Source organism: Protomyctophum parallelum (assembly GCF_964188405.1).
Source record: "Protomyctophum parallelum genome assembly, chromosome: 1".
NCBI classification, from domain to species: domain Eukaryota; kingdom Metazoa; phylum Chordata; class Actinopteri; order Myctophiformes; family Myctophidae; genus Protomyctophum; species Protomyctophum parallelum.
In genome coordinates, this window is record NC_139697.1 from 107,344,442 (window position 1) to 107,369,069 (window position 24,628).

The following is a 24,628-nucleotide window of genomic DNA, read 5'->3' on the forward strand; positions in this document are numbered from 1 at the left end:
ATTAAGTCAGGTGGGTGTGGCTTATTGATTAATTAAGACATGTGGGTGTGGCTTATTGATTAATTAAGACAGGTGGGTTTGTCTTATTGATTAATTAAGACAGCTGGGTGTGGCTTATTGATTAATTAAGACAGGTGGGTGTGGCTTATTGATTAATTAAGACAGGTGGGTGTGGCTTATTGATTAATTAAGTCAGGTGGGTGTGGCTTATTGATTAATTAAGACAGGTGGGTGTGGCTTATTGATTAATTAAGTCAGGTGGGTGTGGCTTATTGATTAATAAAGACAGGTGGGTGTGGCCTATTGATTAATTAAGTCAGGTGGGTGTGGCTTATTGATTAATTAAGTCAGGTGGGTGTGGATTTTTTTAGATATTTTTTTTGCGGCTTACGCCTTTTATTGATTTTTTAAGGGACAGACAGTAGGCTGACAGGAAACGGGAGAGAGATGGGGGGATGACATGCAGTAAAGGCCGTGTCGGGCTCGGGAGTCGAACCCGCGGCACACTGCGACTGGATCACCAGTCCGGTGCCCAGACCGTTACGCCACGGCCTGGGCCAGCTGGCGGTAGGCTTGACACTGCAGGCGCAACGTGCACAGTGCACGTTGACGGCGCGGTGTGACCAGGTGTGTGCGTCTCCTGTGCACGGACAGATTACGGTAGAAAACACTTTGAATCTGAAGTCATTATTTAAGGCTTTCACTGCCACCTCGTGGACGAAATAGGTAGTGCTTGGGACCGAGTCAGTTTAGTATGCCAAGGTTTGTGTTGTGTTGCAGTGACTCTCCAGACCACTAGGGGCAGTATAAAGGTTTGTGTTGTGTTGCAGTGACTCTCCAGGCCACTAGGGGCAGTATAAAGGTTTGTGTTGTGTTGCAGTGACTCTCCAGGCCACTTGGAGGACAAGGTTTCTCAGCTAGAGGACATGCTGAAGAGGCTCCAGGACGACTTACAGAAGGTACGGACCGCACTGTCTGAAGGTGCACTTCCTGTTTTAACGTTTAACTCTTTCGTTGCCGCTAGCTTGGTAGCCTAAATGTAGTTAAGCTGTGCCAGCATCGGCTATCGTTAGCGTTAGCGCTGTAGCCCCGCCCCCCTGCACACGCTCACTGTAACCATTGGCGTTAGTTAGTTAGTGACGGATCAACCACTCTCAAGGCCCTGCAGGCACTTCACCAAATCAAAAGGCCCTACATGTGATTCAGCCAATTAATTAATTCATGAATTCAGCGCACCAATTTACAATTTACAATTTAGGCATTTAGCAGACGCTCTTAATCCAGAGCGACTTACATTTAAGCAAGAACAAAAGCATGGGAATACATCACATAAAAGCATTTATCATGAAACATGCGTAAGCTAAGAAAGTAACAGTGGAATATCTATATTATGAGACTATACATATAAACTATACATATTTACTACTATGCTATACATATGTACTATGGCGTGCTATGACTATATACAATACAATTATAGTGCTGTCTACATAACATGCTATAAGTCTGTGTCAAATGCTATCTAAGTCAACAGAAATGCTATCTAAGGGGTAGGGTAAGTGCTATGGGCCATGATGGAGTCTGAAAAGGTGGGTTTTCAGGCTACGGCGGAAGATTGGGAGTGATGCTGCAGTTCTGACTGCAATGGGAAGTGCATTCCACAGTTTTGGAGCCAGAAGGGAGAAGAGTTAGGGACGTGTGGAGCGTTGGCCCGGCGTTTTTAGTGAGGGTACTTCCAGTTTCCCTGCGTTCCACCACTAGGGGGGGATAGAGAGCAGCGCGTGCGGGCCCCCGTCCCCATCCCCATTGGGGGTAAGTCCCTGCGACATACTAGCGACATACTAGCGACATACTAGCGACATGTCCAGGGGGTGTACTTGTACATCAAGCTGCCTCACGCTACAGAAACAGGAGATAGGCTCCTGCCCTGTGGGCCTAATGGCTCGGCAAGGCTACTTACAAACCTCAATGTGTTGTCATGGCATCAGGCGCAAACAAATCAGTCAACTCCATATATGGAGCTCGGTAGAAATATACCTACCATGTATGGAGTCTGGGTGGAAGTATGACCAAATATTGTAGCGGCCGGCCGGCCCGATATGGAACTCCAGGGTCAAAAGAAGATCGGACGTCATGCACACCATATTTGGGCGTAACTACTGTGGAACCACCATATATGGTCATGCCTGGACATAGTGACATCAGAATGATGACATAGTCACCCTACCAGACGGGAGATATAAGACCATGCAGAGGAACTTTACAGACAGACAGTGGAGTCTACCGACCAATCAGAGGAACTTTACAAACAGACAGTGGCGTCTACCGACCAATCAGAGGAACTTTACAGACAGACAGTGGAGTCTACCGACCAATCAGAGGAACTTTACAGACAGACAGTGGAGTCTACCGACCAATCGGGTCACATTCAGCGTCCATCTGCAAGCGTCGGCGACGTCACATCTGCCTTCTCAGCGACAAACCATCTTGTCACTGGTTGGACGAAACCAGTTCTAACAGAGGACTCTGGTTGGACGAAACCAGTTCTAAGAGAGGACACTGATTGGACCAAACCAGTTATAACAGAACACTGATTGGACGAAACCAGTTCTACCAGAAGTCTAGTGCAGAGGACATTGGTTTGAACAGATCTAGTGCAGAGGACTCTGGTTGGACGTAACCAGATATCTTGAGTTTAGCACCGAGAGCTCGTCGTTGAATACATTCTCAGATTTTCTAAAACTTCCACTTTGAATACTCAGCGGTGTAGAAATGGCGTCCGCCAGAAGTCTCCTGTCTGATGATCACTTCCTGTGTCCCATCTGTATGGATGTGTTCACTGATCCGATCAGCACTCTGTGTGGACACAACTACTGCAAAGCCTGTATCACACGTTACTGGGACACTAGTGATGTGTGCAAGTGTCCACTTTGTAACAAAACCTTCTACACAAGACCAGAAGTCTTTGTCAATACTTTGTTTTCTGAGATGGTTCATCAGTTCAGGAGCAACAAGTTGAAAGAAGAATATGAAGCAAAGACACAGGATGAAGTTCAGCAGATGATCCAGGAGAGACGAGAGAAGATTCAGGAGGTCAAACACTCAGTAGAGCTCAGCAGGAAAGATGCAGATGCAGTGATAGCCGTCAGTGTGCAGGTCTTCACCGCTCTGATCAGCTGTGTTGAGAGAAGCCAGGCTGAGCTCATTGATGTGGTTGAAGAGAAGCAGAAAACAACAGAGAAACAGGCTGAAGGCTTCATTGAAGATCTGCAACAGGAAGTCACTCAGTTAGAGAAGAGAAGCTCTGAGCTGAACCAGATCTCGCACACTGAGGACCACCTCCACCTCCTCCAGAACTCCAAATCCATCAACACAGAGTGGAGACCCACCAAGGACTGGACAAAGGTCAATGTCCATCAGTCTTCACATGAGGACACATTGAGGACTGCTGTGTCTCAGCTGGAGAAGACACTCGGCCAGGAGATGAAGAAGCAGCTGTGTGATGCTGAGCTGAGGAGGATCCAGCAATATGAGGTGGATGTAATTCTGGACCCTGATACAGCACATCCTGGCCTCATCCTGTCTGAGGATGGAAAAAAAGTGAGTTGTGGAAACGTAAGGAAGAATCTCCCTGACAACACTGAGAGATTCTCTAAATATACCAATGTCTTAGGAAAACAAGGATTCTCCTCAGGAAGGTTTTACTATGAGGTTCAGGTTGGAGGGAAGACTGGGTGGGCTTTAGGAGTGGCCAGAGAGTCCATTGACAGGAATGGAGACATCATACTGAGTCCCAACGATGGTTACTACACTATAGGGTGGAATGTAAATCAGTACTGGGCTGCTGCTGGCCCTGCTGTCGACCTCCCTGTAAGAGAGGAGCTCCAGACAGTGGGAGTGTTTGTGGACTATGAGGAGAGTCTGGTCTCCTTTTATGACGTTGAGGCCAGAGTTCTCCTCTACTCTTTCACTGGCTGCTCCTTCACTGAGAAACTCTTTCCATTCTTCAGTCCATGGGATAATGATGGTGGTAGAAACTCTGCTCCTCTGATCATCTCTTCTGTCTCCATGATATAGATCAGCATGGAGTTTAAATTAAGCAGGATATTGGACACGGTGGCACAGTTGGTAGTGCTGTCGCCTCACAGCTAGAAGGTCCTGGGTTTGATTCCCGCTGGGGACGCTGTGGGCACTGGCGGCGTGTTCCCTCCTCCGCGTCATCAGTGCCCATACCCGAGGCGGGGGTTGGCGATAGGGCCTTTCTGTGTGGAGTTTGCATGTTCTCCCCGTGTCCTCTAGGGTAGGTACCCTCACATGTTCTCCCCGTGTCCCCTAGGGTAGGTACCCTCACATGTTCTCCCCGTGTCCCCTAGGGTAGGTACCCTCACATGTTCTCCCCGTGTCCCCTAGGCGCTACGTCCGGCCGGGGAAATTCCCCTCTGTCAGGTGAAAAGAAGCAGCTTGGACTCCTCATGCATAGAAGGAGGCATGAGGTCAGTCCGCTGCCCCCCCCCCCTAGGTTGGCAGAGGAAGTGTAGCGCCCAGGATTACATTAGATAATTGGCACTGGGTGAAAAGAAAACTGGGTTACAAAATCGTGGGATAAAAATGTAATAAAAAAAAAACATGAAGAAATGGGTCTTCAGGAGTGATTTAAAACGAGGGAACCGAGTCGGAAAGCCTGACCTCCAGTGGCGTTCCATAATGAGGGAAAGCCTGACCTCCAGTGGAGTTCCATAATGAGGGAAAGCCTGACCTCCAGTGGAGTTCCATAATGAGGGAAAGCCTGACCTCCAGTGGAGTTCCATAATGAGGGAAAGCCTGACCTCCAGTGGAGTTCCATAATGAGGGAAAGCCTGACCTCCAGTGGAGTTCCGTAATGAGGGAAAGCCTGACCTCCAGTGGAGTTCCATAATGAGGGAAAGCCTGACCTCCAGTGGTGTTCCATAATGAGGGAAAGCCTGACCTCCAGTGGAGTTCCATAATGAGGGAAAGCCTGACCTCCAGTGGTGTTCCATAATGAGGGAAAGCCTGACCTCCAGTGGAGTTCCATAATGAGGGAAAGCCTGACCTCCAGTGGAGTTCCATAATGAGGGAAAGCCTGACCTCCAGTGGAGTTCCATAATGAGGGAAAGCCTGACCTCCAGTGGAGTTCCATAATGAGGGAAAGCCTGACCTCCAGTGGTGTTCCATAATGAGGGAAAGCCTGACCTCCAGTGGAGTTCCATAATGAGGGAAAGCCTGACCTCCAGTGGAGTTCCATAATGAGGGAAAGCCTGACCTCCAGTGGTGTTCCATAATGAGGGAAAGCCTGACCTCCAGTGGAGTTCCATAATGAGGGAAAGCCTGACCTCCAGTGGTTCCATAATGAGGGAAAGCCTGACCTCCAGTGGTGTTCCGTAATGAGGGAAAGCCTGACCTCCAGTGGAGTTCCATAATGAGGGAAAGCCTGACCTCCAGTGGAGTTCCATAATGAGGGAAAGCCTGACCTCCAGTGGTTCCGTTATGAGGGAAAGCCTGACCTCCAGTGGTGTTCCATAATGAGGGAAAGCCTGACCTCCAGTGGTGTTCCATAATGAGGGAAAGCCTGACCTCCAGTGGAGTTCCATAATGAGGGAAAGCCTGACCTCCAGTGGTGTTCCGTAATGAGGGAAAGCCTGACCTCCAGTGGCGTTCCGTAATTCCATAATCTTTGTTGCGGTCAATAGTCTCACAACGTGTTGCATTGCACCTATTTAGTGTGTAATGTATACATTAATTCATGTTAAGTCATGCATAATTCATGTTAAGCGATAATATATTCATGTTAAATAATGATTGATTAATGTTAGGTAGGGTGAGCCGATGAGACGTTTTGGCCGATATCGATTATGGCCGATAACCGATATTAGCGATGTCCACATGATCTCATTCTGTATTGAACTGAACAATTACAATTTTGTCCATTCTGAAACAATACATGTAACAGGGTGTCTGCACTGCACTGCAGGTAGGCCAGTCAGATTTAACTTAAATACCTTTATATTTAATATTGTGAGCTTGTAGATCTGTTGTAAAGCTGTTACTTTGGGCTTGTTTATCTGTAAAGACCAAAGACTGTAAAGATTAATCGGACCGATTCATCAATCAGTCTGATTTATTAATCGAACCGATGCCAATTAATCCCAAAACGACTAGAATCGGCCTCAGGTCTAAATGTGTTAAGTGATGATTAATTAACGTTAAGTAATGTGTAATTAAGGAGCAGCAGTGTTGTTGTTGATGTGTTAGTAATGATTAATTAACGTTAATTAAGGAGCAGCAGTGTTGTTGTTGTTGATGTGTTAGTAATGATTAATTAACGTTAATTAACGAGCAGCAGTGTTGTTGTTGATGTGTTCCAGGAGAAGGAGGACAAGGCGGTGCTGCAGGCGGAGGTTCAGTCTCTGCGTCAGAACAACCAGCGCCTCCAGGAGGAGAGCCAGAGTACTGTGGCGCGCCTCATCAAGGTCACGGAGCTGCTCTGTAACGTCAACAAGCCCTGCTAACTAACTGTTAGCCTCAATGCTAACGCCTCATCAAGCCCTGCTAACTAACTGTTAGCCTCAATGCTAATGCCTCATCAAGCCCTGCTAACTAACTGTTAGCCTCAATGCTAACGCCTCATCAAGGTCACAGAGCTACTGTCTAACATCAACAAGCCCTGCTAGCTTCAGTGCTAACGTCAACAAGCCCTGCTAACTGTTAGCCTCAGCTCTAACGTAAACAAGCCCTGCTAGCTTCAGGGCTAATGTCAACAAGCCCTGCTAGCTTCAGGGCTAACGTCAACAAGCCCTGCTAGCTTCAGGGCTAACGTCAACAATCTCTGCTAGCTTCAGGGCTAACGTCAACAATCTCTGCTAGCTTCAGGGCTAACGTCAACAATCTCTGCTAGCTTCCTGCACGCATCAAGCACGCGAAATGCCATTCTCACATGTGTGTGTGTGTGTGTGCGTGTAAACGCCATGCTCACATGTGTGTGAGTGTTTACACAAACAAGCAAGCGTACGCGCTGTGAACGACCTCGCAAAAGATTCCCTCAAAGATTCCCTCATTCTATGATGGAATAAAGTAAAAAATAATAATTATAATCCTCGTGCACGCCATCAGCAACCTTCCAATCACGTGCACACGTCCATATGTTGTTGTTATTGTTAAAGGACCACTTCACCACTTTTCAACCTATCCGCGTATAATTGGTCCTCACTAATGTTCAGGATAAAATATCACAATTCTTCCTACTCCGTCTGTGTCTCATAGGAGGGCTGTGGGCAGTTCAGAAACCAGTCTGTGTCTCATAGGAGGGCTGTGGGCAGTTCAGAAACCAGTCTGTGTCTCATAGGAGGGCTGTGGGCAGTTCAGAAACCAATCTGTGTCTCATAGGAGAGCTGTGGGCAGTTCAGAAACAGTCTGTGTCTCATAGGAGGGCTGTGGGCGGTTCAGAAACCAGTCTGTGTCTCATAGGAGGGCTGTGGGCGGTTCAGAAACCAGTCTGTGTCTCATAGAAGAGCTGTGGGCAGTTAAAAAACCAGTCTGTGTCTCATAGGAGGGCTGTGGGCAGTTCAGAAACCAGTCTGTGTCTCATAGGAGGCCTGTGGGCAGTTCAGAAACCAGTTTGTGTCTTATAGGAGGGATGTGGACAGTTCAGAAACCAGTCTATCTCATAGGAGGGCTGTGGGCAGTTCAGAAACCAGTCCACCAGTGACATCACTGGGAATCCAAGCCAATAGAAACTGCCTGCAATGGAAAGTTGCAGTGTGATAATGGAAGCCATCGTTCTTTTTTTATCTTGTTAAAAAGTCTGCCTAACGATGATGTCACTGATGGACTGGTTTCTGAACCGCCCACAGCCCTCCTATGAGACACAGACTGGTTTTTGAACCGCCCACAGCCCTCCTATGAGACACAGACTGGTTTCTGAACCGCCCACAGCCCTCCTATGAGACACAGACTGGTTTCTGAACCGCCCACAGCCCTCCTATGAGACACAGACTGGTTTCTGAACTGCCCACAGCCCTCCTATGAGACACAGACTGGTTTCTGAACTGCCCACAGCCCTCCTATGAGACACAGACTGGTTTCTGAACTGCCCACAGCCCTCCTATGAGACACAGACTGGTTTCTGAACTGCCCACAGCCCTCCTATGAGACACAGACTGGTTTCTGAACTGCCCACAGCCCTCCTATGAGACACAGACTGGTTTCTGAACTGCCCACAGCCCTCCTATGAGACACGAGAAAAAAATGGTGACATTTTATCATGAACCGATAAGGACCAATTATATGAAGTAGTTCGGGAGTGGTTTGTTGTTGGCATCGTCTGTCCCTGTTTCTATGCCCCATAGACCCCTGGGAGATGGAGTCTGTCCCTGTTACAATGCCCTATAGACTCCTGGGAGATGGAGTCTATCTTCCTGGGAGATGGAGTCTGTCCCCCTGGGAGATGGGTTGCTTCCGGCATGACTTGCCTTACCAAGCCGTGCTACTCATACTGTACGCTGTGTGGGCGGCCCCCGGGATCGAACCCACCCCTCGTGGTCCAAAGGCGAGAGCTCTAGCGACTGAGCGTTACCCGACACAAATGAAGATTGGTTGATGGCGCGGACTCTTTTCAAGAGCGGGCAGTTGACGCCCCCCCCCCCCCTCCCTTCATGCATAGACTGACCAATGAGCAGCTCCGGTGCTGTATAGTCTGACCAATGGGCAGCTCCGGTTGCTGCCGCGTTGGCGCCGCTATTACCGCTTTAGAGAGCCTGCTAGCACGCGTGTGCGCTAACACGCGCGCTAGCACGCATTTTAACCTCGCTTTGAATACTTGACCGGTCGGGCTATAAATAATATATTAATATAATATATTATTATAAATAAAATAGCAAGTTGCATCGAAACAAAGGAGAAAATAAAGGAACACAAAAAAAATAAAAAAATAAAGTGGCAATTTAAGATTGAGAGACATTGTATAGCATGTTGGTGACATTACCAAGAGTTGTATATTCTTAGTATTATTATTATTGTTATTATTTCCTGTATTGTATGTGAAGGGTAGATATCTCTGTCGTAGCGCCCTCTACAGGAGAGAGTTGGGGCATCAAAGGGGGCCTTTTACCCGTCTGTAAAACAACTGCCCTCTACAGACCACGAATGCAGCGTTTACTATGACATGGTGAAAGAGATGCTAAATGCCCTTCCTCTCCTCTCCTCTCCTCTCCTCTCCTCTCCTCTCCTCTCCTCTCCTCTCCTCTCCTCTCCTCTCCCCTCCCCTCCCCTCCCCTCCCCTCCTCTCCTCTCCTCTCCATGCCATTAGAAGGAAGGCAGCGTTCAGGAGAATAGCTTTTTTCCTCCTGAACTGGAACACAGTATTTTGCGTTGATCAGTTGTGTTTGTAAGTCCATGTCGTCACACACCTGCACCTCCACTATAGCTAAAGAGTTCTGGGGTTTGCGCCGCGAAAATAGCTGATCTACAATCTCTCAACGCTGTGAGCTTGTAGATCTGCTATTTTTCCTTAACGGTAACACGTGGAACCAAATGCACCCTGCAGCAGACTGCACGTCTTCTGTGTTCTGTCTGATGCTTTTCCAATTATTTTTTTTACATCACATTTTTGCATCTTCCAAACCTGAACGGTGACACGCCCACTTTGGCTCCTCCCACTTCAGGCCAAATAGCAGTATTTATTCCGGGGTGACCTCTGACCTGCAGATCCACTCATTTTAGGGACATAACTCGATGTTCGGCTTGTGTAGGACGTTGTTAACACCCATTTAGCGATGGACCGGATGTTATCCCGGAAGTGGCTGAAAGCAGCTAAATGTAGCCAAAACACTCTAGAGGCGAAACACCGGGAGGTATGATTTAAATCTACCGTCCGCGACTAGCGACGGTACCGCGGTGGGCCGTCTAACACAGGATCTTTGCTTAGAATTAGACGGGATGATTTAGATTAGATCATGAGTTATTATTACCGTTTTAAGATTTTTCGAATTTTCGATAACCTCCTGTCTTTTTTGATAAATCTTCGTCCTGGGCGCTGGGTGTTAAATCGGTCAAACTGGGCGTTGAGAATCACTGCTAGAGCCGTAAACGTCTTCTCTTATGGGGGTCCCTGGAAATGTCTTTTCAAATGGGGGTCCGTGGGATAATTAGTGTGGGGGTCCTTGACTTGAAGAAGTTTGGGAACCAGTGACATAAACAATAAGTTGAAGGTGTATAAATGTATCTCGTGTTCAAATCGTTGTATAATTTATATCATTTCAGACCAGGCGTATAAAAGTATTGCGTGTTCAAATCATTTCAGACCATTTTCCACAAAACATACTTTTATTTTATTGTATTATTTCCTTATTGTTGTTGTTTTGTTTTTGTACATTTTGGAATAAATAATGAACCACTCTCCTCTGTAGCAGCCACACTGTGGAAATGCTGCCATCTGCTGGCTGAGAGCAGAACATGCAGCTTTTTGTCTTTAAAACTGGAAGGAATAGCTTTTGTTTTGATCTCTTTATTGTATTATTATTATTATTATTATCATCATTATTATTAACAGAGAAATAACAGATTTTATTTGTTGTTATTTTACAGAACAATGAGTGTTTGTCCTCATTGGTGATTCATTCCTACTATGGGCTTAAAGCTGTGGTTCTGGGACCCCCTGGGGGGTCCTCGAGGAGGCCCTGGGGGTCCTGAGGAGGCCCTGGGGGGTCCCCCGTGCAGCTAAACAGCTATAATAGGAACCAAATGGACCCCTTGTAATAGTTCTGTTGAGATCTCTGTAACTGGATAACGTTTATATTTCGTTTATTTGATTTTGAGAATCTGCCGATACCCATTTTTCCCGATCCGATATTTATATTTTATAGAACACGTCTATGCCAACATATCACAACAGTCCAATATCCAACATCACAGACAATCAGTCCAATATCATGGTAAGGATATAATACTAGGGGATGTCGGATGTCCCCCATCACGATGTGTTGCCCCGATCCGTTTCCGATGATTGGAAAATGACGTGATCGCCCCCGATTTCTGATCACGTGATCGTGTCGGTACAACCCTAGTTCTATGCAGTGGACAATTATTTCATTTTCTCAATTACGATTTTATTTTATTTTTTGCCATCATCTGAATCTTTGGCTCCTGATTTATGGTAAAAAAAACATTATTTTTGTTTTTGGTTTTTGGTTTCAATTCATGTTCAGTGTAAACGCTCTGAACTAGTTCATGTTCAGTGTAAACGCTCTGAAATGGTTCATGTTCAGTGTAAACGCTCTGAACTGGTTCATGTTCAGTGTAAACGCTCTGAACTGGTTCATGTTCAGTGTAAACGCTCTGAACTGGTTCAAAATAAGACGAGAAGAAAGAAGAACCGAACTGGATCAACCCTCCGGTGGAGCCGGAGAGAGAGAGAGAGGGTAGAAACGGAACTCTTATGTGAGCGTCCGTGACTCTGAGAGTGTAACAACAAAGTCCCTAGTAGTCCCTAGTCCCTAGACCCTAGTAGTCCCACACGTTACAGCTCGCCGCATTTGACCCATCTCTTGGAGACGTGAGCTGCAGCCAAGGAGAGGTGAGCTGCAGCCAAGGAGAGGTGGGCTGCAGCCAAGGAGAGGTGAGCTGCAGCCAAGGAGAGGTGGGCTGCAGCCAAGGAGAGGTGAGCTGCAGCCAAGGAGCGGTGAGCTGCAGCCAAGGAGAGGTGGGCTGCAGCCAAGGAGAGGTGGGCTGCAGCCAAGGAGCGGTGAGCTGCAGCCAAGGAGAGGTGAGCTGCAGCCAAGGAGCGGTGAGCTGCAGCCAAGGAGAGGTGAGCTGCAGCCAAGGAGAGGTGAGCTGCAGCCAAGGAGAGGTGAGCTGCAGCCAAGGAGCGGTGAGCTGCAGCCAAGGAGCGGTGAGCTGCAGCCAAGGAGCGGTGAGCTGCAGCCAAGGAGAGGTGGGCTGCAGCCAAGGAGAGGTGGGCTGCAGCCAAGGAGCGGTGAGCTGCAGCCAAGGAGCGGTGAGCTGCAGCCAAGGAGCGGTGAGCTGCAGCCAAGGAGCGGTGAGCTGCAGCCAAGGAGAGGTGGGCTGCAGCCAAGGAGAGGTGGGCTGCAGCCAAAGAAAGGTGAGCTGCAGCCAAGGAGAGGTGGGCTGCAGCCAAGGAGCGGTGAGCTGCAGCCAAGGAGCGGTGAGCTGCAGCCAAGGAGAGGTGAGCTGCAGCCAAGGAGAGGTGAGCTGCAGCCAAGGAGAGGTGAGCTGCAGCCAAGGAGCGGTGAGCTGCAGCCAAGGAGAGGTGGGCTGCAGCCGTGCCGCGCTCGGGAATCATGACTAGATTTGACCCCCCAATCCAACCCTTTGATGCTGAGTGCCAAGCAGGGAGGCTTTGTGTCCCATTTGTACAGTCTTTGGTCTGACCCGGCCCGGGGATCGAACCTGACCTCCCAGTTTCAGGGCGGACACTCTAACCACAAGGAACTATTGGCTCTGTGGCGTAACAACAAATGGAACTATTGTTATGTTGTTAACTATTGTTATGTTGGCGTCGACAGACAGAGGGACGAAAAACAGTTTGTTTAAACGCTTAACGGACTGAAGAGTAACTGACACACACACACACACACGCACGCACACACACAAGCACACACACACACACACACCCCGCACAGTGCCAACGAAAGCAAAGGCAGCTCTCTTGACCCCCAACCCCCCACATACACACACACAAACACACACACACACACACACTACACACACTACACACACACACACACACACACACCTTGGGAAATGGATGCCAAATCCTGTTGAGTGGAACTCCTTCCTGTGGTGATAATGATATTAATAATAATAATAATAATATTAAAAATGTGTTGTTTTTTTCTGTTACACTGTGAATAACCTTAAAGTGGTACCAGCATAATGTTAACATTATTAGAATGATTCAGATTAAATTATGTACCAGCATAATGTTAACATTATTACGACTATGATAATTATTCTGAATAAATTATGATGACGAGTGAATCTTTTATTGTCATTTCATGTACCGTCACTGTTCACCGGGTTTGTGTGTTAGGATAGATTTGTGTGACTAAATAATTTATATTTTACTCGTGATCAGAGCTTCCGTTGCTCCAGACTGTACGACGGAAGCATTTATATTTTACTCATGATCAGAGCTTCCATTGCTCCAGACTGTATGACGGAAGCATTTATATTTTACTCATGATCAGAGCTTCCGTTGCTCCAGACTGTACGACGGAAGCATTTATATTTTACTCGTGATCAGAGCTTCCGTTGCTCCAGACTGTATGATGGAATCAGTTATATTTTACTGGTGATCAGAGCTTCTGTTATTTTACTCGTGATCAGAGCTTCCGTTGCTGCACACCTTTACATAGATTGTGAATTACATTCACCCATTTACACACCTTTACATAGATTGTGCATTACATTCACCCATTTACACACCTTTACATAGATTGTGCATTACATTCACCCATTCACACACCTTTACATAGACTGGGGGAGCCCACAGGGATCGAACCGGGAACCTCACGGTTCCCATCCGGCCACTCTCTACCGCTGATCCACCGCCACCCCTGATGTGAGTAATGATAGAAAATGTCATTGTGTGGGTGAGCACTGTTCCTTCACAACAAATCATTTGGGTGAAATGTTCCTTTAAATCGGGTAATTTGGGTGAAATGTTCCTTTAAAACAAATCATTTGGGTGAAATGTTCCTTTAAATCGGGTCATTTGGGTGAAATGTTCGTTTAAATCGGGTCATTTGGGTGAAATGTTCCTTTAAAACAAATCATTTGGGTGAAATGTTCCTTTAAATCGGGTCATTTGGGTGAAATGTTCCTTTAAATCGGGTCATTTGGGTGAAATGTTCCTTTAAATCGGGTCATTTGGGTCAGTAATCAAGTGTTTAAATAGTTAATCTGGTAGTCGACACGTTTCTTTTGGTGTTTTGAAGTGGGAAATTTGGCATATAGAATTTTTATTGGCCTAAAATATTGCCTATAATATTCATACATTCATGAATCCACTTAATTGCTGAAAGGCTGACAGTGTTTGGGTTTATATGTGACAACCAAGCCCCCTGAATATAGACTATGTTTTAGGCCAATGAAAAAGACTATACCAAGTCCCCTCCCCCCCCCCCCCCCCCCACACACACACACACACACACACGCACGCCCCTGCTGTAAATTGTAGATCTTGTATCTCTGCCCTGTGTTTGACATGCTTTACACACACACACACACACACACACACACACACACACGCACACACACACAGTGTTTGACATGCAGTAGTCAGAGTGATAAACGGAGAGGTTTAATTTTCCAGACCGTGTATGAATGTGTGAGCAGGACAACATCGCCCTGCAGTCCCCAGGCAGGGGCGCGCACGCACACACACACACACACACACACACGCACACGCACACGCACACGCACACGCACACGCGCACACGCACACGCACACACAGAGTCTCTCTCTGTTTACAGAACAAAATGAGTCATTAAACTGTGTGACACAACCTCTCTACTCAACCCCAAATAAAGACATGGGATTCTGTGTGTGTGTGTGTGTGTGTGTGTGTGTGTGTGTGTGTGTGTGTGTGTGTGTGTGTGTGTGTGTGTGTGTGTGTGTGTGTGTGTGTGTGTGTGTGTGTGTGTGTGTGTGTGTGTGTGTGTGTGTGTGTGTGAGCAACTAGCTGTACAGTGCTGAAGTGGTTAATGTATGTTCTGTAGTAATCTAAAATGACAAAGAAACTATAGTTTTCAAATACATTTAAATATTGAAGACATTATTAGTAATCAGTAGCCTAGTATTGTCATAGTGTAGACATGTTAATAGGTCAGTAGACCAGTAGGTCAGTAGGTCAGTAGACCAGTAGGTCAGTAGGTACTTGTATCGGTACTCGATATCGGCGAGTACTAGAAATGAAGTACTTGTACTCGGTCTGAAAAAGATTGTTTTAAAACCCAAACCCTAACCCTAACCCTAACACAAAACAACACAACGGATTCACCACCACATCCTTTCACCATGTCACAAGTTTGTACAAAATGCAAAAACAAAAATATCCTATAAAGGAAATAGCAGATCTATAGCAATGGTGGTTGGTGCTGGGGTCTGAGACTAAGACCTTACTGTAGTTAGGTCTGGGGTCTGAGACTAAGACCTCACTGTAGTTAGGTCTGGGGTCTGAGACTAAGACCTTACTGTAGTTAGGTCTGGGGTCTGAGACTAAGACCTTACTGTAGTTAGGTCTGGGGTCTGAGACTAAGACCTTACTGTAGTTAGGTCTGGGGTCTGAGGATAAGACCTCACTGTAGTTAGGTCTGGGGTCTGAGACTAAGACCTTACTGTAGTTAGGTCTGGGGTCTGAGACTAAGACCTTACTGTAGTTAGGTCTGGGGTCTGAGGCTAAGACCTTACTGTAGTTAGGTCTGGGGTCTGAGGCTAAGACCTTACTGTAGTTAGGTCTGGGGTCTGAGACTAAGACCTTACTGTAGTTAGGTCTGGGGTCTGAGGATAAGACCTCACTGTAGTTAGGTCTGGGGTCTGAGGATAAGACCTCACTGTAGTTAGGTCTGGGGTCTGAGACTAAGACCTTACTGTAGTTAGGTCTGGGGTCTGAGACTAAGACCTTACTGTAGTTAGGTCTGGGGTCTGAGACTAAGACCTTACTGTAGTTAGGTCTGGGGTCTGAGACTAAGACCTTACTGTAGTTAGGTCTGGGGTCTGAGGATAAGACCTTACTGTAGTTAGGTCTGGGGTCTGAGACTAAGACCTCACTGTAGTTAGGTCTGGGGTCTGAGACTAAGACCTTACTGTAGTTAGGTCTGGGGTCTGAGGATAAGACCTCACTGTAGTTAGGTCTGGGGTCTGAGGATAAGACCTCACTGTAGTTAGGTCTGGGGTCTGAGACTAAGACCTTACTGTAGTTAGGTCTGGGGTCTGAGACTAAGACCTTACTGTAGTTAGGTCTGGGGTCTGAGACTATAAGACCTTACTGTAGTTAGGTCTGGGGTCTGAGACTAAGACCTTACTGTAGTTAGGTCTGGGGTCTGAGACTAAGACCTTACTGTAGTTAGGTCTGGGGTCTGAGACTATAAGACCTTACTGTAGTTAGGTCTGGGGTCTGAGACTAAGACCTTACTGTAGTTAGGTCTGGGGTCTGAGACTAAGACCTTACTGTAGTTAGGTCTGGGGTCTGAGACTAAGACCTTACTGTAGTTAGGTCTGGGGTCTGAGACTAAGACCTTACTGTAGTTAGGTCTGGGGTCTGAGACTAAGACCTTACTGTAGTTAGGTCTGGGGTCTGAGACTATAAGACCTTACTGTAGTTAGGTCTGGGGTCTGAGACTATAAGACCTTACTGTAGTTAGGTCTGGGGTCTGAGACTAAGACCTTACTGTAGTTAGGTCTGGGGTCTGAGACTAAGACCTTACTGTAGTTAGGTCTGGGGTCTGAGACTAAGACCTTACTGTAGTTAGGTCTGGGGTCTGAGGATAAGACCTTACTGTAGTTAGGTCTGGGGTCTGAGACTAAGACCTTACTGTAGTTAGGTCTGGGGTCTGAGGATAAGACCTTACTGTAGTTAGGTCTGGGGTCTGAGGATAAGACCTTACTGTAGTTAGGTCTGGGGTCTGAGACTAAGACCTTACTGTAGTTAGGTCTGGGGTCTGAGACTAAGACCTCACTGTAGTTAGGTCTGGGGTCTGAGACTAAGACCTTACTGTAGTTAGGTCTGGGGTCTGAGACTAAGACCTTACTGTAGTTAGGTCTGGGGTCTGAGGATAAGACCTTACTGTAGTTAGGTCTGGGGTCTGAGACTAAGACCTTACTGTAGTTAGGTCTGGGGTCTGAGACTAAGACCTTACTGTAGTTAGGTCTGGGGTCTGAGACTAAGACCTTACTGTAGTTAGGTCTGGGGTCTGAGACTAAGACCTTACTGTAGTTAGGTCTGGGGTCTGAGACTAAGACCTTACTGTAGTTAGGTCTGGGGTATGCCTTTACCTGTCCCTTTCATCTTTAAATAAAATAAAAATGTATTAAAACACATAAGAAAATAGCAGATCAACAAGCTCTCTGCTGAGAGATGTGTAACGGATATATAGCCTATACAAACCAGACCTACAGAACAGTGGTTCTACAGATCAGTGGTTCTCAAACCTTTTTATGTCAAGGACCCCCAAATTGACACTAATTATCCCGTGTGCATGTTTTTCCCATTTGAAAACACATGCCCCCCCCCCCCCCCCAGAGACCCCCATAGGGACCCCCAGGGACCCCCAGGGACCCCCATAGTGACCCCCAGGGACCCCCATGAGAGAAGATTTTTACGGTTCTAGCAGTGATTCTCAAACCGTTTAATCTCAAGGACCCCCAGTTTGACATGCATTAGTCTACGGACCCCTCCATGTAATGGCATTTCTATCTCTGGGACCCCCAATTTATATTGTGAAATCAATGTTAATTTAACACTGGGAGTGTACAAATGGAACCAAATGGACCTGTTAGGGTCCATTTGGTTCCATTTGTACACTCTCTGAGTTACAGACCCGTAAGGGTCCATTTGGTTCCTAACTATCATTTAGCTGGGGACCCCCTGGAAGTCCCTCAGGGACCCCCAGGGGTCTCTAGACCACAGGGAATGTCCATCTGTTTTGTTTTTATTGATTGAAGTATTTAACAGTTTGCAGGATGGGTTAATTTCACATGAAAGCACAACTCAACTCAAATACTGTTACTGCAGACGACACGCTGATACAGCATTATTTCACTGGTTTACAACACGGTGCACCATGTTCAATTCATCACAACATTTAGAGACAAACACTTCTATGAAACCAAAAACAGGAAATCATCACAAAAGAGGTAGAAATAAGAAGAAAAAAAATAAGCTGTTTATTCTCTTTTCTGTCCATGAAAGTATCGAAGCTTTTAAAATACACCCAAATAAAACCCAAACAATCATAATTATATTAAGAAACATGTAATATTTACACACGGTCATATAATTACCGCTGTGTGTTTTGTCGCCGCCTGGCGTTCGCATGTGGAACAGCAGGAAGTGTAGCTACACACATGGCGACGCACACACACACACACACACACACACACACAGCTGCGGAGTGATTGTTTCACACAGAGAGAGAGAGACATTGGACTACTGGACTCTTCTCCACATGGACTTCAGCATATGATCTACAGATCTACTTCATTCAACAGCTGACCCGAGCACGACTGATTAGATCTGCAAGACCTGCTGCTGTTGTTGTTTTAGCAACTACTGGATACAACAGAACAAGTCGCTCGGCGTGTGTGTGTGTGTGTGTGTGTGTGTGTGTGTGTGTGTGTGCGCGCGCGGGGCTCCGGAGGTGATGGTCGTCCGGCGGGTATGATGGCTCCTCTCGGCCGGCGCAGAGTGCTCTCCAGACGGCTGCGCTGCTGCGGAGCGTCGCTGCTGGCTCTGAGTCTCTGGATGTCCGTTACACTGCACTACGGTACGTACCCTGTGCGGTTGTGTGTGTGTGTGTGTGTGTGTGTGTGTGTGTGTGTGTGTGTGTGTGTGTGCGCGCGCGTGAGAGACTGTGTGTGTGTGTGTGTGTGTGTGTGTGTGTGTGTGTGTGTGTGTGTGTGTGTGTTTGTGTGTGTGTGTGTGCGCGCGCGCGCGTGAGAGACTGTGTGTGTGTGTGTGTGTGTGTGTGTGTGTGTGTGTGTGTGCGCGTGAGAGACTGTGTGTGTGTGTGTGTGTGTGTGTGTGTGTGTGTGTGTGTGTGAGAGGGTAACATGCCATTGGTCCGACCTCCCGTTTGTCCGACCTCCCATTGGTCCGACCTCCCGTTTGTCCGACCTCCCATTGGTCCGACCTCCCGTTTGTCCGACCTCCCATTTGTCCGACCCGGAATTAGTTTTATATATATATATATATATATATATATATATATATATATATATATATATATATATATGATATGTTATGTATATCTATACAACAATATCTCGTCAGTCATGAAAGGAGAGTTGCGACATGCATTTTATTAAAACGACTCGTCAAATTTCTTCAACAACGGCTGCGTCATCTCATCAAAGGTAGCCTAGAAGGGGGTGCATACAAACTCTGGGAACAGCATGCTCTTTAATTGAGAGGCATACAATATAAGAGGCTAATACGACTTAACTATACCGAACCCCAGATGCGCAGCGTGTCCGTGCATTACTAGTAGTTTTTTTCCCCAGAGAGAGATATCAGAAGCAATAGTTGTACAGAGCGTATTTTTTCACAAGCACAAATAAAGCAGCCCAATTGACAGTGAAACCAAACATAACAATGAAATAATATCAATATTCACATAGTCTTTAGCCTATATATGATAGGCTATTATGGCTATTATTTATTATGAGAATATTGCGTCGCCTTCGCTATACGCAGTAGGATAGGCTACACGCATGGCCATGGCTGATGGCTCCGTTCAGTTTATTTAATCCATTGCTTATGAAATAAAGAATAGATTAGGCCTACAACAATATTAAAATTCTCTTTAATCAGTAACATGTGGGCTATAACTATATCAAATATTGTTTTATTCAGAGGCAATAAATGGCTCTCAGCCAGCTGGATATATGGCTATATAGGCCCATGCACGCACTGTGTGCCTGTCTGTCTGTCTGTCTGTCTGTCTGTCTGTCCGTCCATCCATAGCCTATCTAATAATAGCCTATTATGATTATAAATGGGTCACCACGCCATACGTGTATAAAACCAACGCGAATGATTAAACTGCATGCGTCGCAGCATGCAGCAGCAGCAACAGTAACTTATGGATGGTGTGTGTGTGTGTGTGTGTGTGTGTGTGTGTGTGTGTGTGTGTGTGTGTGAGTGTGAGTGTGAGAGAGAGATTTATTCGGCATTTGAGCCATGCGTAAAATGAATTATATATATATTCATTATATGCTCTCAGGAGTTAAAGATCTAAAATGGGTCCATTTGTTTACCAATTTTGCATTATTTAGCTGGGGTCCACCTGAAACCCCCTCAAGGACCACTGCATGGTGGTCCCCGGACCATGCATTATTCCTATATGGCGCATATTTATTTAAATTAATCTATAGAACGGTCGAGCTATACACCTGACCAAACGCGTTTGTGCGTGTGTGTGTGCGCAGTGTGCGTATGCGTAGATCACGTTTGGAAAGGTGGAATGTGCTTCGGATGCCAGGCTGTGCGCCATGTAGCCGGATTTATACTCGCGCACCGAAAATAGGCGCTCTACAAGCTCACAAAGCAATAACTTAATAGCTGTGTAAACATACAGAAAGTCTGGGTTCAATATGGGTCTAACAAGGGGGTTCATTAAGGCTCAATACGCAGCGCACCCCCCTGAAGAGGTATACGATACGAGTGTGAGCTATACATTTTATTATCAATATAGCACTCAACCAGCGATTGATTTGTTTCAATCCTTATGTAGGCCTATATTGGGAGTCCTTATAGGCCTACTGTATATGGATACAGCTACCCAGAATAAACCATATTTTGCGCAGGCTGGTGGATTTACTTTAAGAAAGAGATCGACTATTTTCGGTGAAGACGTTTGTTGAAGAGGGAAACAAAATAGCAGACCAAGTACAGAGCGTGTGTGTGTGTGTGTGTGTGTGTGTGTGTGTGTGTGTGTGTGTGTGTGTGTGTGTGTGTGTGTGTGTGTGTGTGTGTGTGTGTGTGTGTGTGTGTGTGTGTGTGTGTGTGTGTGTGTGTGTGTGTGTGTGTGTGTGTGTGTGTGTGCGCGCGCGCATGCGAGAGAGAGAAATAAACTAAAAATATATATGGGGAGCAGGGGTGCTCATCAGTCCATATGTATTATGTCCACAATGTCTGATGTTAAACCACACACAGAATTATGCATTACTGTAAAAATATCGCTTTTACGCACGGCCACCACTTTTATGCCAACCACTGAACCACGTTTACGCGCAGCACCAGGGCAACCACTTTTACGCACAGGCCGCATCAGATTTACGCACCTGTATTCATTAGGAGAGGGTAATCACTTTTACGCACAGCAAATGTATTAATTAATAGAGTGCAATCACTTCTATGCACAGCACCTGTATTAATGCGTATATAAAGGGAAGCACATCGTGGCTTTCTTTCTCTTTGAAAGCATGGCGTACATTGTACCAGGGAACCGAGGAGGAAAGGTCCTCATTAATGATGGTCACCGCTATGTAAAAAACAAAGAGAAGGGTGAAAAGATATACTGGCGTTGCTGGCGGAAGGGGTGCAATACCTACCTGCAAACAGGTTTGTTTGACATGGAGGAGGAGAATAATAATATTCCCATCCTGAATGTGGGACAGCACGACCACCCCAATGACACGAGCCTCATAAAAACAAGTGCGGTCAAAAATGACATGGTTGAGGCGGTAAAGGCTGACCCTTCTAGGCCGGTGAAGAGGGTTTACGACCAGGTCGTTAGGGATGCGGGTGATGATGTCGTCGTACCCGAATTCCACCACGTGCGCTCGAAGCTGAACCGGACCCGTGCGCGCCTCCTCCCTCCGATTCCTCATGATGTGGAAGATGTCATTATAGAACGGGAATGGGCCCAGACATGGCAGGGGGGGCGCTTTTTGTCTCACCAGGACAACGGTTGGGGGATTCTGGTGTTCGCAACACGACAGAATTTGACAAAACTCAGCAGGTGCAATGATGTGTATATGGATGGCACCTTCAAGAGTTGCCCCAGGCCCTATACCCAGTTCGTCACCATCCATGGCAGATACCTGGGCAGAGTGGTACCCTTTGTGATGTGCCTCGTGACCGGCAAAACTGTGGGCCAGTACAGGCAGATACTGGCTCATGTAAAGCGGAGGGTGAGGCGCGTAACAGGGCAACCGTGGACTCCTGCACGCATCATCACCGACTTCGAGAGTTCCCTGCTGCTGGCCATAGAGACAGAGCTGCCCCACAGTCAGCGATCAGGGTGCTACTTCCACTTCTGCCAAAGTCTTTGGCGGAAAGTTCAAGCGCTAGGCCTTGCGGGGCCATACCGGAGGCATGGTAGTGTGCAGCGATGCATCAAAAGGTAAACTTGTAAACAATTGTAGGCCTAAGGCTTTAACATGATGTCGTCCACAGTAACAGTTTTCGTATTGACTTATGCTTTCGTTTTAAATGTTTCTGCATATATTATATATATGGCCTACTGTTAATAATTTTTTTAATCAATCAATCATTCAGGTTCATGTCGTTGGGGTACCTGCCCCTGGCCGTGGTGCGACAGAATTTCGAGCTCTATGCCGCATCGGAGCACGTTGGACGGGTGAGACGACGCTACCCCAGGTTGACTGAATTTATTCAGTACCTGGAGCGCAACTACCTCCGTCCTGACTGCCAGTTTCCTCCACAGTTGTGGAATGTTTTCAGGAGGACATCTGACAACCGCACGAACAACTATGTTGAGGGTAAGAATGCATAACACTTTACAATAATATGCACAAATAATAGTTACTATTTAAAGATCTGAGTATAGCTATAGTTAATTAGTTAGTTCATATTTGTCCCTTCCGTATAGTTCGTTTATACTTATAGGCCTAATGGTCAGTTCGAGATTAGCTGCGTCAATTGATAGCGAATCATTACTTAATTATTAGCCTATGCTGTGTTTTTTTTATATAAATACATTATTCTTTCATTATTATTCTCAAATTAGGAGAATTATACCACATTGTAAATAGAGAATTATCTTGTTATTATGAGATATTTTAAATATATAAATGGTACCCAAGTTCCCTGATTTCTGAACCCATTACATTTTATATAGAAAACTAGAATGTATAAGTTTTTGACCATGCAGGAACAAAGCATTCATTGTAGCCTTTATTCATTCACATTGTTTTAGGATTTCATCAAAACTGGAACGCTGCACTCCAGAGGCAACATCCCTCAATTTGGATATTCCTGAGGCAGATGAAGGACCAACAGCGCCAGGTGGAGGTCAAAGTGGCAGCGGCTGAGCGAGGGGACGCTCCTCCAGCCCAAAGGTTGAAGTGGCGGCGCCTTGAAGAAAGGATCTCACGCCTGAAGCTGGAGTACAATCGGGGTGATCGTCTGCTCGATAGCTACTGGGATGCAGTGCAACATGTACTGCACAATTTTGTGTGAATTTTGTGTGGACATTAAGGCCTGAACAGTGAACACCTTTGTGTTTTTATTTATTTTTTGAATTATATATATATATATTGTGAAAGGTGGAAGATGTCCTTTTTTGGGGGTGGGGGTAAGGCTTTAACGCCTACATTTGTAGGCCTATTTCTTATAATTTTTGTATTTTTCTTTTGGAATACTAAAAGCCAATTGGACACATTTGTTGTATTTATATACTTTGTATTTCGACTGCACATTTAACCCCTTAAAGCCACTTAGTAAAGTTGATGGTTGGCTCTGTACTTGGTCTGCTATTTTGTTTCCCTCTTCAACAAACGTCTTCACCGAAAATAGTCGATCTCTTTCTTAAAGTAAATCCACCAGCCTGCGCAAAAGATGGTTTATTCTGGGTAGCTGTATCCATATACAGTAGGCCTATAAGGACTCCCAAATCCCAATATAGGCCTACACATAAGGATTGAAACAAATCAATCGCTGGTTGAGTGCTATATTGATAATAAAATGTATAGCTCACACTCGTATCGTATACCTCTTCAGGGGGGTGCGCTGCGTATTGAGCCTTAATGAACCCCCTTGTTAGACCCATATTGAACCCAGACTTTCTGTATGTTTACACAGCTATTAAGTTATTGCTTTGTGAGCTTGTAGAGCGCCTATTTTCGGTGTGCGAGTATAAATCCGGCTACATGGCGCACAGCCTGGCATCCGAAGCACATTCCGCACCTTTCCAAACGTGATCGCATATACTCGCGCGCGCGCGCGCGCACACACACACACACACACACACACACACACACACACACACACACACACACACACACACACACACACACACACACACACACACACACACACACACACACACACACACACACACACACACAAGCACAAACGCGTTTGGTCAGGTGTATAGCTCGACCGTTATAGATTAATTTAAATAAATATGCGCCATATAGGAATAAGCGCAGTAGGCCTACATGGTTTTCAGTGGTTCGGGGACCACCAGTGGACCCCAGCTAAATAATGCAAAATTGGTAAACAAATGGACCCATATTAAATCTTTAACTCCTGAGAGCGTATAAACCAAATGGACCCGTTTGGTTTCATTTTAAGCATGGCTCAAATGCCGAATAAATCTCTCTCTCACACACACGCACACACACACACACACACACACACACACACACACACACACACCATCCATAAGTTACTGTTGATGCTGCTGCATGCTGCGACGCAGTTTAATCATTCGCGTTGGGTTTATACACGTATGGCGTGGTGACCCATTTTATAATCATAATAGGCTATTATTATAGGCTATGGATGGACGGACGGACAGACAGACAGACAGACGGACAGACACACAGTGCGTGATGGGCCTATATAGCCATATATCCATAGCTGGCTGAGAGCCATTTATTGCTTCTGAATAAAACAATATTTGA

General features: G+C 46.2%; 3 protein-coding genes across 3 annotated transcripts in view; all 3 read left to right on the forward strand.

Annotated features, from left to right (window-relative positions):
* The window catches only part of sipa1 (signal-induced proliferation-associated 1), a gene marked incomplete at its 5' end in the record, with an annotated part of 89,161 nt that extends 81,884 nt beyond the window's left edge, over nt 1–7,277 (forward strand). Inside the window, 3 exons of the mRNA XM_083761897.1 lie at nt 881–959; nt 6,384–6,664; nt 6,696–7,277. Of these exons, the coding sequence (XP_083618023.1) occupies nt 881–959; nt 6,384–6,527 (223 nt within the window). The 3' untranslated portion in view covers nt 6,528–6,664; nt 6,696–7,277. The remainder of the gene's footprint in view (nt 1–880; nt 960–6,383; nt 6,665–6,695) is intronic.
* On the forward strand, nt 2,773–4,077 carry LOC310871330 (E3 ubiquitin-protein ligase TRIM39-like; the record flags this gene model as incomplete). The annotated part of the gene is made up of 1 exon (XM_083782816.1): nt 2,773–4,077. One exon carries the CDS (start codon nt 2,773–2,775, stop codon nt 4,075–4,077), a length of 1,305 nt encoding a protein of 434 aa, XP_083638942.1.
* Nucleotides 7,278–18,423: 11,146 nt separating the features above from the next.
* The window catches only part of LOC310856458 (sodium/potassium/calcium exchanger 3), a gene marked incomplete at its 3' end in the record, with an annotated part of 73,376 nt that continues 67,171 nt past the window's right edge, over nt 18,424–24,628 (forward strand). The window contains exon 1 of the mRNA XM_083761910.1: nt 18,424–18,519. Coding sequence (XP_083618036.1) covers nt 18,498–18,519 — 22 coding nt within the window. The 5' untranslated portion in view covers nt 18,424–18,497. The remainder of the gene's footprint in view (nt 18,520–24,628) is intronic.